This window comes from Callorhinus ursinus, unplaced genomic scaffold (genome assembly GCF_003265705.2).
Source record: "Callorhinus ursinus isolate GAN/ISIS: 27379988/994484 unplaced genomic scaffold, GSC_fseal_2.0 scaffold88, whole genome shotgun sequence".
Lineage (NCBI taxonomy): Eukaryota > Metazoa > Chordata > Mammalia > Carnivora > Otariidae > Callorhinus > Callorhinus ursinus.
The window spans coordinates 307,302-325,145 of record NW_027397150.1 but is presented as its reverse complement, the minus strand read 5'-3'; the positions used below and the strand labels follow the sequence as shown (position 1 = coordinate 325,145).

The 17,844-nt window shown below is 59.0% G+C and overlaps 1 protein-coding gene across 5 annotated transcripts in view; it reads right to left on the bottom strand.

Moving 5' to 3' along the window:
* Window positions 1–16,892, bottom strand: part of KIRREL1 (kirre like nephrin family adhesion molecule 1) — a 90,179-nt gene extending 73,287 nt beyond the window's left edge. For 3 of the 5 annotated variants that reach the window (XM_073888195.1, XM_073888196.1, XM_073888197.1), the window contains exon 1: window positions 16,611–16,892. In XM_073888195.1, coding sequence (XP_073744296.1) covers window positions 16,611–16,662 — 52 coding nt within the window. In that variant the 5' untranslated portion in view covers window positions 16,663–16,892. The remainder of the gene's footprint in view (window positions 1–16,610) is intronic. The other 2 variants (XM_025860721.2, XM_025860723.2) reach the window with 1 other exon arrangement.
* Window positions 16,893–17,844: the final 952 nt, after the last annotated feature.

The window sequence follows — 17,844 nt, the reverse complement described above, 5'->3', positions numbered from 1 at the left end:
TCACCTTTGGACCCACCCTGTCCCCTGGCCAGGGAAAGGGACGAGCTTGGCACCCCTCCAACACCCCAGCGTCCAGGGGCTTCCAGACAACCAGCCCCCATGTGGAGGAGGGGGTCAGACCCATGCCCCCAGAGCAGACCCTGACTCGGCCCAGAGCTCCTGCACGGAGCACGGAGCAGGGAGCAGGGAGCAGGCCCCCCACCCCGGGCCCTCCCAGCCTCCCTGAGCCTCTGGAGCCTCTCCCAGGCTCAGCCCGTCTCTTCAAATTGGTTCACAGAGGAGGAAAACAGGCCCAGAAGCTTCTCTGGGGGCCCTGACCCTGGCCGCAGAGGAGGCCCAGGCTTGACTTATGAAAGAGGTTGGGATTTGTTATTTGTTATTTTTGTTTTGTTTTTAACAAAACATAGTCCAGGGCCTTGGGGAACTTGCAATCTGGTGGAAAACTGGAAGGTCAGTGCTTTAAGTGGAGTCTGTGAAATGAGATAAAGGGGAGGTAAGTCAGGAAGGGCCCCCGGAGGAGCCGTGCAGCGAGGCCTGGGATGCGGGGGTGTCGGGTGCGGCGGGCTGGGGCGCAGGGAAGTGAGGAGAGAAGCCGGGCAGGAGGCTGCAGGCCCTGTGCTCTGGCTCCTGGGCTCCCAGTCCGCAGCCCTGGTTTTCATTCCTCCCTTCCCCCACAGCCGAGCTCTGGTAGGGCTCTGGGATGATTAAAACCAAAAGAATTTTAAATGTCTGGAATTCACTTTTCACCGCTGATGCCATTTGCTTATTTTCCCTCTCTCTCCCTCCCTCCTTATAATTTCTCCTCCTGGGAGAGCTGTTTGCCTCACTTCTTTCCTCTGGCCCGGTTTGCTGAGAGGGTTCCCAGTGCCCACCAGACCAGTCTGCTTTCACTGCGGGGAGGGGAGGAGGGGGGATGTCTCAGGAAGGGGGGAGGGAGGAGGGAAGGGCGGAGGGGCCTTGATCTCGCTGGCGAAAGTTCCCAGAAAAAGAAAAGAGAAGAAATAGCTTTCAGGGAAAGAAATCTGTCAAATGTTTATGTTCCCACAAGACTCTGCAAAATCTTTTCATAAATCCAAGCTGAAGTTCAGGGCGAAGCCAGAGATGTTTCTTCAGGGAGAAACTCTTACACAGGCCCAGGAGCCCAGGAACACCCCCAGCCCGATCCAGGGGCCCCCCCACCCTCCCAGAGCAGCTAGACCACTCCCAGGACAGCGGACGCTGTGTGCATGGGTGCGTGGGGGGGGGGTCACGCCCGCTTTCTTGCCTCAAGTCCAGACCGTGTCCCTCTGCCCAGGTCCACCCTGCCGTCCTGGGGTACCCCAGCTCTGGCCCTCTGAACCCAGTACCTCCGCAAACCAGATCAGAAACCCAGGACCGGCCTCCCTCAGGAAGAACCAGCTCTGTTCGTGAACTCCCACAGGATGGCCAAGAGTTGGAAAACCATGCAGCCAGAAAGAATCTTGGAGATCAACCTTCTCATTTTACGAAAGAAAACAGGCCCCGGTCACTGGGTCCAAACGGGGCTAACATCCGCAGCTAGACTTACAAGCCAGTGCTCTTGCCTTCCGGATACAGATGTTCCCATTGTAATGCCCCGGAAGCCAGAGGCCGGGTCAGAAGTGGCAGCCACGTAAGACGTGCCACGTGTAACCCTTGAGCCCACGGGCTCTGCTGCAGGCCGCAGGCCCAGTGGCTGTCTGAGGCCCAGAGGTCCCCGAGGCGGGGTATCAGTCCTGCCTGGAGCTGGACCCCGAGCTGAAGCAGCCCCAGCCCGGACACACAACTGATCTAAGGAAAGAAAACCCATCCGGGGACAGAATGGCCTGGGCTGTCAGGCTCCAAGCACACCCCAGAAGGAGCCGAGGGTAGAAGGTCAAGGAAAGGACCCCCCCGCCCCCCGCCACCAGCTTTGTACACAAGACACCTTGTCTCGTGTGGCTGCCCTGGGCACAGGCTAGGTGCTTTCCTGCGCTGTGGTAATAACACTCATAGCCGCAGTGAGAGTCGGACCAGCACTTCCAAGCCCCTGTCCCACGCCAGGGACAGGGTCTCATGTAGACCTCCTGCAAGCTCTTCAAGGTTCCCACTCCCCAAAGAAGAAACCTCGGCTCAGACAGGTTCCATGACAACCCCCAGGTCTCACAACTAGTTATTGGCAGGGGGAAAAAAAAAAAAAAAAAGGAAGAAGGATCCAATATAGTTCATTCTGAAGACCAAGCACATTGGGCCGGGTCGGGAGTTCAACATGGAGAGGGAAAAGGAGATGCTCCCCCGCTCCATCACCTCCCACGGGACCTGAGGAGTCCCAGGCCAGACGCCGTACAGCGGGGTCAACTCCTTGGTGGCTGAGCCTCTCAAATCCACCCTCCAGACGTGGCTCCTCTCTGCTTCTCTCTGGGGCGGAGCCCAGAGAAAGCCTGAGGCCTGTGGGGATGCGAGGGCAAAGCCTGGCGGGAACAGCGTCTCTGCCTCTCCGAGCCCAGGGCTCTCACCTGCCGAGGACGGCCACCCCGCACAGGGGCCACCCCACAGGTGTGGACGCAGGTTAGGCCTTGTTGCTCATCATTGTCTGGTCATTCCCATGGGATTGAGCTACGCCCCAGGGTACGTCTCCCGTCCTCCTCAAAACGGAAACTTCCAGGGCCAAGACCTGGGTCCCGCCTGGATGGTGGCCCTGGTCTGCTCTTGCCCATCACCGGCACAGGTTCTCACCCTGTGGGCCCCTCGTTCCAGCACAGGCCGGAGGGACTTCACTTGGGACCATCTCGTGCTCCTCACCAAGCTTTCTGCCCAGCAACCCGCGCATCTCTCCTGCCGCCTGGGCGGGCTGAGGGAGCCAGCCACGCGCAGCTGGGGCAGGTGGGCCTCCCCCAGGGAGCACGGCGGCCTCCCCACCCGGGCGGCGCCTCCTCGGGGCCCCGGGGCCCGGCTCCCACAGCTGCCCCAGGCCCGGTCTCTCCTCCCTGGGCCCCATCCCACCCGCTGCCCCCCTTCCTCAGTATCTCTCTCCCCTTCCCCCCACCCTTGTGCTGCCGGCTTGGAGCAGGAGGTTATGAAAATGAGCTGCGTGCCCAGGAGACTGTAATTATCTGCTAAGTGTGAAAGCCAGAGTGATTAATTAAGAGATAATAAAAAGGAAAGGAGGGCGAGAGGGGGCCTCGCGGCTTTGCTTTGATGATAGAACCTGAGGTGAGCCCAGCAATTAGGGGAATCTTTATCGAGAGTTAGCTATAATCCACAAATTATCAAGCACCAAGTGCTTCAGGAGCACATTCAGGGCACATTTCACTCCTGCCGAGAGACAGACGCACAGACAGGGGGAAGGACCGCAGGAGGAAGCGGCCAGGAGCCCGGGCTGGGGGGCTGGGAGGAGCGCGGCACCAGCAGCCACAGACCGGCCGCGCGCACAGTCCCGCGCCAGGCCGCTGGGCAGGCCCTCTGGGACGGAGAGCTTGGAAAGGTCGCGCCCCCCCAACACCACCTCCTGACGCCCTGGCTCCTCGCCCCCGACGGCTCCTCCCGGTGGGAGCACGAGCTACTGCGGCACCCACCCCTCCTGAGGTGGGAACTGCCCGGGCTGTGGGAGTTCAGCAGCCGCTGGTGTGAACGCCGCAGGGGTCACACATGACAAGGTGACACCACAGCTCTGAGCTCCCACTGGCCTCGCGCAGATGGGCTCCTCCACGCTCCCCTGCCCTCTGCCCGCCCCTGGCGCCCATCTCCCCTGCCTGCCTGCCTTCCCACGGGATCCCGCCCTACCGCCGATCCTTCCCACCGGGGCCCCTGTCCCCCTTGCCCCTTCCCACTGCGCTCCCAGGGAGCCTTCCTAACGGACCCTCCAGCACCCCTATCTCTTTCTGTCTCCTCCTGTGCCGGTGCACAAACAGGATTCAAACCCCCGTTAAGGCAATCTTCGTATGTGTGTAGACCTGGAGGAAGATGGGGAGCCTATCTCTCCTGTCCCATAGGAGAAACTACGTTTCCTCCCTCAAGCTCAAGTTCAGAGCTAAGAGCCTGCATCCATCTAATGTGGCCCAGCATCCCAGGAAGATCTCCAAAGGCAGACACGAGCTCCTTCCTTCTCTGCCCGCACGGGGGTCTCTGGGGATCCCCCAGGGCAAGGCTGGGCTGAGGACACCCCTGTGTGATGCCAAGAGGGAACTACTCCTGCCCTGAAGCTGGAACAGGTCCTCCCTGGGGGGCCGGCCTCCCTTTGCCATCTCCTCCACGACCCCCACCCCCACCCGGGCAGCCACTGTCTGGACCTCCCTCAGTCTGGGACCCGTGCAGGGGGAAGGAGGGGCCCCCAGGCCGTAGGCTGGAGCCGGTGGGAAGGACGCCAGGGTCCTCCAAACCCCCACTGCTCTGAGCTTCTGGGAGGGGGACCCTGGACAAGTCAGGGCATGGTAGCTCTGGCCCCAACTAGGGGACACTGCGAGACGGGTCTTGGTGCTCTGCTGGAATGACAATCTGACTTTGAAGAGACAACCTGCTCTGGCTCATGTGGGGCCTTAGAGGCGGTCCCACCGATGACCTCCCTGGGCTTGCTTCTCTATCAGCAGGAGCTCTGCCTCCAAGTGAGAAGATGAACATACCAGGGAAGACATCATTTACCCACACATCGAGAACCCTGGACGTTTATTCCGCTGGGACCCCTGAAGAGACGGCTTTCTACGTCGGAGCAGGAAGGGTTCGGGATAGACACCCACAGGAACTTCCCACTTGTGGGGCTTATTAGGCATGAGAATAGTGAGCAGAGAGGACTGATGCATCTCCTTTCTCCTCCAAAAAGGACACTGAGGTCCAGGGGGAGTCAAGTTAGTCCGGCCTGAAGAGAGACATAGTGAGAGTCCAAAGATGTGCAGGCTCTTAATCATCCCCCCATTTTCATTCCCGACCCAGTCCTCTGCTCCAGAAACGTAGCTCCACCTTCTTCATTTACCCTGAAACCCCCTGGATTCACGTGTTTGTTTGCAGCAACCCCATGCACACGTGCCATGGCTGAATGTGTGTTGTCCTCTGGGGGAGAGCGGAGGATGAAGGAGAATCGATGGGGATTCCTGCTTCCCCTACTGGATGGGATGCCCTAGACGTGAGGCTCAAGCATCACCCAGGGCATCAGGAGAGCTCCGAAGGCGGAGGTCCCCTCTTCTCTGGCCTGCGGACCATTCTCCTCCACAGATACAGACGGGAGGGAAAGAGCGGTCAGCTCACCATGTTGCCCGAACAACCATTAGGTCTGCTGAGAAACTGACCTGCCCAGAGACGGTCCTCACTGCCCCCCAAACCATGCCCCCAGTGAAGCCTAGGACCCGTCTTTCTTCCCAAATCACACCATTTGCTCATGACCCAATTTTCAAGCCAAAACCAACAGGGTCAAGGTCCTGGCTAGATCTCTGCCAAACTGTTTCTCTAAATCTCCACCAAACCAAGAGCTGGATGATGAGGACTTTCTTCATAAAAAAAAAAAAAAAAAAGGAGTGGAAATGACCGACTGGCTCAGGCAGGGAGGGGTCCCCACCAATGCCCGGGCTGGTTGTTTTTCTGCCTTCCTGGTGAAGACCAGGACGGAGGGGGGTGGCTGGGGCCTGGCGAGGTGCAGGGTGGGCCCGGGCGGGTCAGTCTCCGGGAAGATGGCAGTGAAGGCTGGCAGGCACCGCCCCACTCCTGCCCACAACCTGCTTCCCTAAAACAAATATATCAAAGAAGCTCCCGAATCAATGACCTATCCAGGCTCCGTTATACAACTAAGCAGGCTGACAAGTGAATTCAGTTATGAGGATTCTATTTTCTGGTGCCTCTCATTAGAATGTGCAAGGCCTATTTCCCCGAGGGAGAGCATCCTCTAACACTTCCAAGTGTGGTCCTGGGACCAGCAGCACCAGCAGCAACCGGGAGCTCGGTGCCAAGGCAGCATCCCCACCTGCCCCAGACCTTCTCACCCAGAATCCGCACTTCACCAAGACCCCTGGGTGTCTCCTAAGCATGCCGGAGTTTGAGAAGTGCTGCTATGACACACCGAGTTGAAAGCTTCTGGAGAGACAGGGGTTAAGGCGGGGTCACGCTTACGGTGCCCTGGGAGCAGAGTGCTTTTCCAGGCTTACAGCAGAGGTACAGCTCCACTTTGCAGGTGCAGAAACTAAGGCTCACGAATCCAAACCAGGGCGTTCTCTGCTATGCTTCGCAGCCGCCTCAGAGCTCCCACTGCACTGTGCCCCGGAGACCACAACCTCAGGAATTACCGACATCACGGTTCAACTCCCTTGGCACAGTACCCAGAGACTTGTCTGTATTTGGACTGTTACTTTTTCTTTGTTCACCCTCAGATCTGCCCCGGACGGAGAGCTGTAAGAAGCAGGCGCTGTGCCATGTTAATAATAACTATGATTTATTGAATATCTATTGTGTTCCAGATTCTGTTCCTTGATATACATTCCCCTCTGACTTAGATAGCTACTACTGTCCCCATTTCACGGACCAGAGAACTGAGGCCCCCGTCAGGCGGCCTGGTGGCAGCCACACAGGTGGTCGTCCCACAGACCTTCTGGTAAGGAAGCCCCAGGTCCCTCCAGGGGTCACCCAATTCTAGGGTTGTGTTGCAAGGGCCCAGTCTGCATGATCTGACCCTGGAGTGAGACCAAAGGCTATGTGCACAAACTAAATCCCCTAGGTACAGGCTCTGTGGCCCCCGTTCTCAATTTTCTGCATAAATGGAGGGCGCCAGTGGTGCAGATAATCCAGAAGTCATTTCAACTTGGCTTTGCAATGCATTAGATTTTTTTTTTTTTTTTTGCAAAGTCAGATTTTCCTTTCTAATTATATTTGGCTCAAACCGACATTAAAATGAGTTTGCATTCCCACTTCCCCCACTGCCTTGCGAGGGGCGACTTCCCCGATGTGTGCGGGGTGATAGGCACACGGGCGAGCGTAGTGTCCGCGTGGCCCAGAGCAGCTGAGGCGGCAGCCCAGGCCGCAGGGGTGTGCAGGGAGAGCGGGCAGGGGGAGGGCGGGGAGGCTGGGTTGTAGGCACGGAGCAGCAGGCCAATTGCTTAGGGCTTGGAATTAAGACCCAGGGGTCCTGAGGAAACGCCTTCTGGAGAATGAGGGCACCCAGGTGGCAAAACCCTCAACTTCTCCCAGGGGCTTCGCCCGCCAGACTGCCCACCCCTGGGTTTCTGCTCCTCCGAAAAATGCCTTCTCCCCCTCCGAGTTTCTCTCTCTGCCCCCATCTGCCCATCTCAGCTCCTTTCCTCCTAATAACCTCCCGGTTAAGCGAATCGAATGGGAAGAAGCAGTTAAAAGCACCTCCTGGCTTGACAATGCTGGGTAATGGAGCGAGCAGGGCCCCAGGCTGTTCCTCGGAGAATTCGGGAAGGAGGGGGAAGAACTCTGCTAAGCTGATTACAGGGACAAAGTTAATTTAGAGATGAGCCCCGTTGGGTGGGGGTGGGGAGGAGGACTCTGGACACAGGGGTGAGGAGACTTGGGGAAAGTGGGCTTTAGAGAAACAGCCTTTGTTCCTGGAAATCCTAATCCTTGGGAGGGACCTTAGCTCACTCCTTCGGATTCCTCAGCTCCTTCCATCCGGAGCAGGGGGCACAATCGGGGATTGTCCAGAGCTGGGATATCTTCAACGGCGCAGCCCTGCATTCCAGAGGCTCCAGCGGCAGCCCGAGCCTCCCGTCTACGGAGGTCCCCTCCCCGGGCCGGGCTGCCCCCTCCCCCGCCGGGCTGCCCCCTCCCCGCTGTCCCCTCCCCCGCCGGGCTGCCCCCTCCCCCGCCGGGCTGCCCCCTCCCCGCTGCCCCCTCCCCCGCCGGGCTGCCCCCTCCCCCGCCGGGCTGCCCCCTCCCCCGCCGGGCTGCCCCCCTCCCCCGCCGGGCTGCCCCCTCCCCCGCCGGGCTGCCCCCTCCCCCGCCGGGCTGCCCCCTCCCCCGCCGGGCTCCCCGGCTCCCGGGGCTGTGGACTGTTAGACCTCAGCATTTTCCACATTCCTCCCTCACAACTTTGGTTCTATAGGATTGTCACTGTGTTTGTCCGCGGACTGAGAGTGCCCCAAGGACGGGGACCACACTTCACTTACCTTTCCATCCCCGGTGCCTAGGAGAGAGCCAGGCCCAGTCCCGCCATTAAAACAAGAACACTTGCTTAGCTGGGCACAGGTTCCCACCCCGCTGGTGAGAACCTTCTTCAAAGGTTTCCATTTGAGAAAAGGAGCTTGCGGGCTTACGGAAGTTTAAAAATCTCTAGGCTCCCAGCCCCCAAACACACACACATCTACGGCCACCATAGCCCTGGAGTGACCGTGCAGGGACTAAGTCCAGATTGGCCCTCAAAAGCAACCAGAGGGCCCCCCTAGAGTCTGGACAGCCCCCACCGCCCCCCCCACCCCCAGCCAGGCTCCCAGGGAACAGGCACAAGGGGCCTAGGCTCAGGCCTCCTGACACTGCTCTGCTCTGGGCTCACTCTACAGAGTTCTGCCCCTACACACCTTTGTCTTAAACCCGAGGACTCCCTGTTCATCATCCCAGAGGCTCCCCAACTCAGCCCACAGATCTGAGAACTGCTACTTCTCCTGGGTTTTTTTGCTCACTTCTGCCTGGTCCAACCCTGATTATCTGTCTCCTTCACCTTGTTGTTTAACTGAAGGGTTACAAATTTCTGCGGCCGCCCCAGCAGATGAGGAGCGTCAGAGAAGGGGACGTTTTGGTGAGGAGTGAAGTAGGGATCATACTTAAACAACGGAACGCCCCGGGTCCACGTTTCCGATGGGACAGTCTCTGGCCTGGCTTTTCAAGCCCTTCCGGGTCTGGTCCCAGGCTCTTCTGGATCACCTCGCCTGTTTCTCCCCAACACAAATCCCCCCCGCCGGCTGCAACCAGTCTCCACGGACGCCCTGCATTCAGCAGCCACACCTTGGCTCCGGAAGTTCGGCGGGTCTGGTAATACTCTTGCTCTTCCTGCCACATGCACATCCTGTCCATCCTTAGACCCACTTCCTCCACGGAGCCCTTCCCAGCCTCTTTGGCCCATGCTGACTCCCCTGGCCTGGACGCCTCCCTCCCAGCACGGCGGCCCTCTGCCCAGCGGTACCAGGAATCCCAGCACGTGCACATCTCAGCCTCTTGGAGGGGAGGGACCCCCAATATCATGTCATTTTTCAAAGTTTTTACGTAACACCTATCAGAATGTGTTGGATATAGCTGGATTTGAAAAAAAATTCCATCTCCCCATTTTATGGAAGAGGAGGAAGGAGGCCTCCTGAAGCTAAGTAACTGACACTTAAATCACAGCGGGTTTGCAACAGTGGTGTCTGGCCCACAGGAGACACACAACACATTTCCACTGAATGAAGGGACAGAGTGCCTGCTCCTTCCACATGCCTTCCAGCCAGGATGTGTTCCTCACACTGCTTCAGAAGGAGATAAGGAGCAGAGAAGAAAAGCATCCCACAGCCTGATCCAGAAGGATCTACATCCCTCACCTGGCCTGGGGGGAGGGGGGGACAGCCCCACAGGCACAGGGCACCTGACTTGGGCTCCTGCTGTCCCTTCTCTGAAGCCCCCCCCCCCATGAAGCCCCAGCACTAGCTAAGGGAATTTGCTAGGGAGTGCTAGAGATTTCCACCCCTGGATTTAAGAGCCTTCATTCTGAGGAGGGTGGTTGGCTGCAAGGCCCATTTATTTCAATACGATCCCAATTTTGTTAAATGGGCTCGAGGAGGGCAGAGAGGAATGAGGCATCAGCCCCCAGAGACCACAGAGGTTAATAAAAGTTGCTGGAGAAATTAAATGTGGAGGGAGGGAGGAACTGGGAGCTCCGGGAGCTGATGGAGGGCGAGAGCAGGCTGGGAGAAGGAACAAAACGTGATGTCCATAGTGTCCTGGAGCCAGAGCGGCCTAATCCAGGCTCAGGGTCTGTGAACCCGGGCAGGCAGGTGTGAGGGCTGGGGGCTGCAGGGGGGGGGGCCCGAGGCACAGCAGGGGAGCCACCGGGTTCTGACTCGCTTAACCTTGCTTGCAGTGCGTGCATCTATCACAGGGGATACAGAGCACACAAGACAAGACAAGCAGCAGTGCCTTCGAGGACTCAGGACGGCACCCTGGCTGGAAGTGGCGTGCTACCCAGACACGTGGCAGTGCTGCACACCCATGCTCTGCTGCTCTGCTGAATGGACGCGCCGGGCGCACATGGAGATACTGGGTCCGTGCGTGTCTGGGGGCGAGAAGTGGGTCTGTGACAAGCGCACGTGTGGGCGGGGTGAGCGTGTGCACATGAGAGCGGGGTGAGCATGCGCGCCTGAGGCGGGTTGAGCATGCAGGCAGGGTGAGCGTGCGCGCGTGCAGGGGGGGTGAGCATGCAGGCAGGGTGAGCGTGCACGCGTGAGGTGGGGTGAGTGTGCAGGCAGGGTGAGTGTACACACGTGAGGCAGGGTGAGTGTGCAGGCAGGGTGAGTGTACACACGTGCAGGCAGGGTGAGTGTGTGGACGGGATGCACTCACGTGCATTAGCAGGATGAGCGTGTACACATGTTGGTGGGGTGAGTGTGCACGCATGAGGCTGGTGAGCATGCAGGCAGGGTGAGTGTGCTCACGTGCAGGCGGGGTGAGCGTGCAGGCAGGGTGAGTATGTGGATGGGATGCACTCACATGCATCAACAGGATGAGCGTGCACATATGTTGGTGGGGTGCGTGTGTGCATGTGCAGGCGGGCACACACGCGGTGTGCAGGGCCTGTGTCCACAGACTTCCATGGGGCAGTAATAGAGGGGAGATGCTGGTCCCACGGGGCTTTCTTCTGAGAATCATTCCCCACCCCCACCGCACTTACGTTCTAGCCCTGGCTCTGTCACTTCCTGGCTGCTTCATCTCTGACAAGCTGCTTATCTTCTTTGGGTCTTCTTTGTCCGTTTATAAAATGAGGATAGTAACTCCTGCCTTTCACAGATTACTGTCAGTATTAAGTTAGTTACTAATACATACAAAACACAAAGTGCATCCTCCACAAAAACAAATGATCTTCTCCCTCACTTGAAGTGAGCCCATTCTCTCCCGATCCCCGAGACTGCCTTTCCCTGGCCTCACATTTCAGGATCAAAAACATGGCTGGTGTTTCTCCTCCACTGCTGACCACCCAGCCCCGCACCCCCAGCCCTCTCCAGCCCAGAGCCTCCTCCCACAGCCTGCCTAGGAAGATGGCCTGAAGGTGCCGGGAAGAAACCAAGCGGGAGCTGGGAGGTCAGAAGGGCCATGGCTCTCTCAGCTCTGGATGCATGGAGAGGGAGTTCCCCCGTCCTCCGTGGGGAAACAGCCCCCAGAAATCAGAGGGATTAAGGCATTAGCCCCCAGCTCTTCCCTCCAGCCTAACTACTACCCTTCGCAAGTCATTTAAGCTCTTATGCTGTTTTCTCATCTACTAAATGGAGAAATAGTAACCATCCAGGCTGCATCATAGGATGGTCGTCTATCTCTATTAAATGAGATGGTACATGCGAGAATGCTGAAATATCAGGGCACCACACAAATACACAGTTAGAGACTACGGGTAGAAGAAAGGGGGCTGACGCATTGCAAACCTCTTTCTGATCATAGGGGCAGGATGCACCGCTCCCACCCGCTCTGAATAAAACGAGAGAGCCATCAAAGCAGGGCAAGGAGATGGACAAGGGCCAGGCACCAGGAGCAGCCTGCCCCCCCAGCGTGGGGAGGAGGAGAGGAAGACCACTCTCCCCTCCGAGGCTGCCTCAGCGCCAAGTGAGGCCCGACCCACATGCGTGCGCCCATCCTGGAAGTGCCTGGCAGAGTGTGGGCTTTGCAGCCGCACAAAGAGAGTTTTAATCTGGGATCTATGGCCTTGAACAAGTTAAACTCAGCTTTGGTTTCCTTATCTATAAAATGAGGGGGAAGGATTTACTTCACAAGGCCATTATAAGGAATAAGGGATAATATGAAAAGCACACAGTAGGACTTCAATATAAAGTAATTTTGACGCGCTCCCACAAGTGCTCCTCACCCATGCTTGGCCAGCCATAGCGTCTCAAAACCCACTGGATCAGGCCGCCTGAGCCCCCAGCCTCTGTGTCTGCCAGGAAGGGCCTGGCTTGGAAGTGACCGGCTGCCCCGTGCTCACGCCTTGCCTCTATATGATTCTGGCCCCCTCCATGAGTCAGCCTTGCGTGGAGTTCCCAAATGTGTGGTTCATGGACCTGTAAGGCTGTGTTCAATATTAGAAACAAACACGGGGCTGCAACCCTTTTTATCTGCCAAGTAAAGTCCTTTAAAAAAAAAAAAAAGCCACTTTTGAGCACCATCACACCATCCAAGAAAAACCATCCGATACTAAAAAATGTGGAAAGACAGAATTTCAGAATAAAGGATTGTTTTTAAAATGGGAATGAGTTTACCTTTACGGGATGCTCACTCCCTCTTCTCTCTAGTCCCCATTCCACTCTGGACCAGGAAAGATCTGTCCTAGTACAGCAAAGGTCCCTGGGGGCATGTGGGGTCCCTGGACAGGGCAGGGGAGGGGTGCGTGTGTATGTACAGGCTTTGAGGTCAGTCAGTTCCCACAACTACCAGCAAGATATTTCACCTGTCTAAAACCCAATTCCCCATCCATGAAAGGGGGGCAATTACAGAGCTGATCTCGGGGCTTGTTGCACCGATTAAACTAGATAATGCACATGAAGTAGTTAGCACGAGGGCACCACAAATGATCTGTGTTATTTCCAGCCTCAGAAATGCGGCCACCTCAGGCTAGTGTCCCCTCCTCACTGCCCGCAAGAGCCCCAAATCCTCCCTGGACTGCCAGCTTCTTCCACTCTGCTTTCTTCCCAGCCCCAGAGCTTCCGAGATCTCCAGCCCGCAGGGGCTGCTCAGTGTCCCCTCCTGGGCCTGCTGAGACCCGGGCCTCTCCAGGAGAGGTCCCCGAGACCCGGGCCTCTCCAGGAGAGGTCCCCGAGGAGGCAGAAGGCCAGGACAAGAATCGGAGCAGCTGGAGTGAGAAGACAGAGAAGCATAAAGAGCTGCGAGGAGACCCAGACACAGACAACCCACCTGCCGCCCCTCCACGTGCAGCCACCAGGGCCTGATGGCAAGCGTTGCTGAGCCCTGCTCCCTGTGCACTAGGTCCGTGCACTAGGCGCCCGCAGTGCATTGCTTTGCCATCCCAACCCTGGGAGGTGCGAGTTCTGTCCTCGCTGTACAGGCGAGCAGAGTGGGGCCTGGAGAAGGCGCACACCTTGCTCAAGCTGCCATGACATGTCTACCAAGTGGCCGAGGGGGTGTAACCAGGGAGCAACTAGCCTGGGGCCTCGGATGTAGACCCTGCCTTTCCCACACTCTAGCGCTTGCATCAAACCAATCAACCGATCAGAGTCAAGGGCACTCACCGAGTGGGCAGCACTGGCATCAGAGGCTGAGGGGATGGAAGAGAAATTAAGACTTGGTCCCCAAGGTACAAAGGCCAGAGGAGCTTGGGTCAGCGCACCGGGCTCTCGTGGCAAAGGGTGAGAGCTGGCCAGTGCTGGCTTCCTGGCCCCCGCCCCACCAGAGAACCAGGCAGAGCAAGACGACCACAAGCCAGGGGCCTGGTAACCAGCATAAGATGGGAGCAAAGGCCTCCACATCTCCTCCTTCTGATCCGAGCCTGTCTGAGGTCCAGGAGTAATGCCAGGCACGGAGCAGGGGGTTCACAGGCTCCCTTTAGCTGAGTGGAAGTAGAGCCCAATCAAGGTCAGAGGGGGACCTGGCATCCTGATTTCTGCCATGTCTCCCCAGCCTCTTCCCCAGCCTCAAGGCCTGCTCTGGGCTGGGCAGACACAGGTGGGGCATCTGCAGCCCGCGTGCATCGGCGAGGGGAGAGCAGATCCCAACTACTGATCCTTCCACACTCCTGTTCTCTGCCAGGACAGAGCTATACTCAGGCAGTCCAATCCTGGGGATTTAGGAGGCTCTTGGCTCTTCCCTTGGCTCCTCAGCCCCCTGCCATGCCGAGGCAGGGGTACCTGGGGGCCGCTGGGGGCTGGAGGGACAGATTTTTCTCCTACCCCCACCTCCATCCCCCAGAGGCAGCTCCCGCCCCGAGCCAGCCTGTCATCCCACATTGCTCTGATTAGCTATAATCTTTCTTTTTCAATTTCTCCTCCCAGAGACCGGGGAGCGAGAAAATCTCCCAGAAAATGAATAAATATTTCAATTTTCGGCGCAATCAGTCTGAGGAGCCGGCGCATGATGGAAACGGGGGGAAGGATAATGGTTTTCATTTAGATAAGATACAGAAAATTATTTAGTGAAAAATGAAGATTGATGAAGCCCATTGAAATTCTTTAAAATGCGATTTTTATTTCTCTGCCTGGGCTGAATCTCTCCTTCCCCCCTCCTCTCTGCTCCCCCTCAATTTGACTGCCTTCTGCCACCTTCTCCCCTTTTCCCCACCACCAGCCTCCCCCACCCCCACCCCCGCCATACCCCCTCCCCCTTTTCGTCTCCCACTACCCCAGTCCCTGGCCTGGAACTCTTTCTTTCTAAGGATGGAGGCCAAGGGAGGTCACCTACCCTGTGAGTGTCCCAGTCTCCCTCGGTCCCTGCTCCTTCCCTCCCTGTCGGCTCCCCAGTCCCTCCCAGGAACCTCGGCTGGACTTCCTCTTCCCTCCCTGTCCATTTTCCCCCTTCCTTTCCTTTGGCACCCCTCCCCCACCCAAATACTCTGCACACTCCTTCGGGTCTCCGGTCTTGCTTTCAGCCTCCTGGAAGGCAAGGAGGTGGGAGCTTGACTGACCCAACCCTCGACCCTCCCCCTTCCCCTTCCCAAAGGGAGGAAGGCACACAGCACACTCCTCTCTCTCTGACTGATTCTGTTCCCGATTCAATCCACATGTCTCTCCTGTTTGCTAACTGCAGCTTTTGTTCCTTGAAGCTCATTTTGTTCCATATTGCTGACATGCTGGGGCTGCAGGAAAGGGGCAGACATAAGCTTGCCCCCAACACATGCTGCTACTGACCCAGCAGCCCCCCCCCACCCCCCAGCAGCCAGCCTCACAAAGTCAGAACTTGCGTTCTCTGTCCCAACTTTGTGCCAGGCGGCTGCTTGGCCTGCCAACACCAGGGCCAGGCCTCCTTCCCCAGCACCGCCTCTCACCCCGCTCACACTGGGGATGCGCGCCCTTCCCAGGTCTTAAGCCTGTGTTGGGGGGCATGGGTGACTTTCCAGGAAAGAAAGATCCAGACCAGCCCCCCACCAACTCAGCCAGGCTTTGCCTTGGGAGCTGGGGAGGGTTCTGGTAAGGAGAGGAGGTGTCCAGCACAACACCCCACCCCTAAACACACACACACACACACACACACACACACACACACACACACAGCAGCTCAGGAAGGGAACTAAGAACAGGGCAATGCCTGAGGGTGTTCTACCCCAAGTGGACTTCCCTCCACCCAGATTCCACTCCACCCAAAAGGAGACCACCTCCTCCATGATGTAGTCTGCCCACCTCCATAGGTGTCTGCCTATATGAACGTCTGTTCAAGTTTCTTTGTTTGCTGGAGGGTTGGTCTCTGTAGCAGGGTTTCAGTGTGTGTGTCGCGTCCTTGTAAATGCCCGCCCGCATACATGCACTGTGTCTGGGTGAGTTTTGATGTGTTTGGGTGCATGAACACGCAAGCCGACGTGGGGGAGGAATCTGTGTTCCTCCTGGTGTCAGTGCCTTTGTGTGTATGTGTCTGTCTCCGTTTGGGGGATGCTTGTGGGTACATCTGTCTCAGTAGGTGAGTCGTCTGTCTCTGTGTCTATGACTGTTTTTTGGTGTTTGTGTGTCAGCTCCATTTTTGGAAGGGGGCAGCTAGCTCGGCAGGATTAACTCTTCCTTAGAGTGAGGCTCAGGAGGCCAGAATGCACACCCACAGAGCCCGGTGCTGGCTGAAGTCTGGGCCCTCTGTTTCCCCAGCTCCCCCCCCCACTCCCAGCCTCAAGATACACGAACGTCCTGACCTCTCTCAATCTCTCCCTCATTTCCCAGCTTCTCCCCTGCCAGTTCCAAATACGCCCCGACATCCACACTTTCCCGCCCCCAAGTGGGATGTGAAGCCCCCCTACAAGTGCCCCCCTGAACATCCAGCCGGCCCGAAGCTGCCTGTGGAAGTCCGCTCCCCAGCCGGCGCCTCCGCGAGCAGGGGTCCCACCAGAGGCCCCCAGGCAGCCCTCCCCGTTTCCAGAGGGGGCGGCCCAGACAGGCTGGAGCGCCCCACCCCCACCCCCAACCAGGGGCTAGGCTGGAGTCGGGATTCCCTTCGTGGCATCTTCGGGAGCCGGGTCCCCAGCTTTCCGCGCACCTCCCACCCCAAATCTGAAATCCCACCTTCCTCCCAGCCCTCATCACCCCCTCCGCCCCCCCTCCCGCAGGACCCGGGCGTGCAGACTCTGGGCCTCGGCGGGCAGAGGCAGGGAGGGCGCCCGAGGCTCGGGAGGGCGCTGCGTGCGCGCTCGGGTCCCGCGACGGCCCGACCCCAGCGCTCGCGGCCGGGGACAACTTGGGCGCAGCCGCGGGAAAGTCGGGCCCGCGCCCGAGGTGGGGGTGGGGGGCGGGCTGCCTGCCCGGCGAGGCGGCGGGGCTTACCTTGGGAGAAAGTGTCGGAGAGAGTGAGGATCCAGACGAGGAGGCTCAGCATGCTGCCCGCCGCCCGCCGCGCCGGGGCTCCGAGTTGGCGACGGAGCGCGGGGCGCGGGCGGGAGGAGGGAGCGGGGCCGGAGCCCGCCCCCGGCCCTGCACACGCGCGTGCACACGCGCACACACACTCGCACGCGCGCACCCCCGCGCGCACCAACTCACTTCCCTGCCCTGCGCTCTCCTGAGCCCTCGGCTCCCAGCCGCGGCCCCCGCCCTCCCGGCCTCCCGGCCTCCCGGGCCCCCGCGGTCCCGCCCTCGCCCCGGCCCTGCCCTCTCCCGCCCGGTGCTGCTGCTCGCCCAGCTCGCGCTCTCCGGGGCTCTTCCGCTCTCCGCTCCTCCGGGCCCTCCCCTCCCCTCCCCTCCCTCCCCGCCCCTCCTGACGTCTCCTCCCCCAGCCCTCCCCCAGCCCTCAGGCCCCCGGCGCGCACGCACACCCCTCGCCGGGACTGAGATGCCCGCGGCGCGGGACCCGGGGTGGGGGAGGAACAGGGACCGGCCACCTCGCCCCAGCCGTCACACACACGCAGCTTGGGGCCTGCGCTGCCGAGGGGGCGGCGGGCTGTGGGGGCGGCCGGGCGAGGACCTGCCCCTGGGCCGGGGGATGGCCGTGATGGGGAGGCAGTGTGAGTGCATGTGTGTGTCTGCGTGTGTGTATGGGGGGAGGGGGGACGCGGTGGGCAGGTGGTGGGTCTTGGAGTCAAAAAACACAAACTCCCTGGGTTTTTTTTCTTGTTAATCCCACATGCAGAATCTAACCCCTAGATTCTCGAAATTGGGAATTCTCGATGGACTACTGAATGCTGGGGTGGGGATGCGATGTGTGCCTCTCCCCAACTACAAAACCCGGAGCTGGGCACTGGGAGCTGCTCCTCGGAGCCTCCTGGAGCCCCTGCCCGGGCCGCCCCCAGCACACAGTGGGGCCAGGCCAGCTGTCGCAGCCCGCAGCCGGCCGGGAAGGGGCGCAGTGGCCTCCTGCCTTTGTTCATCCTGGGTGGTACCGTCCAGGAGGAGAAAGTAGCCAGCTCCACGGAAGGGCCAAGGGGAGGGCAGCCACGGGAGGATCTCTAAGCACAGAGGAGTTTGAGATCCTTCGGGGTTGAGAGATCTGGGAACTGGGAAGGGAGGGAGTTCCCAGTGAGTGCAACGAGGGCATTCCGTAGGGGTCTCCTTTCCTAAGAGCCGA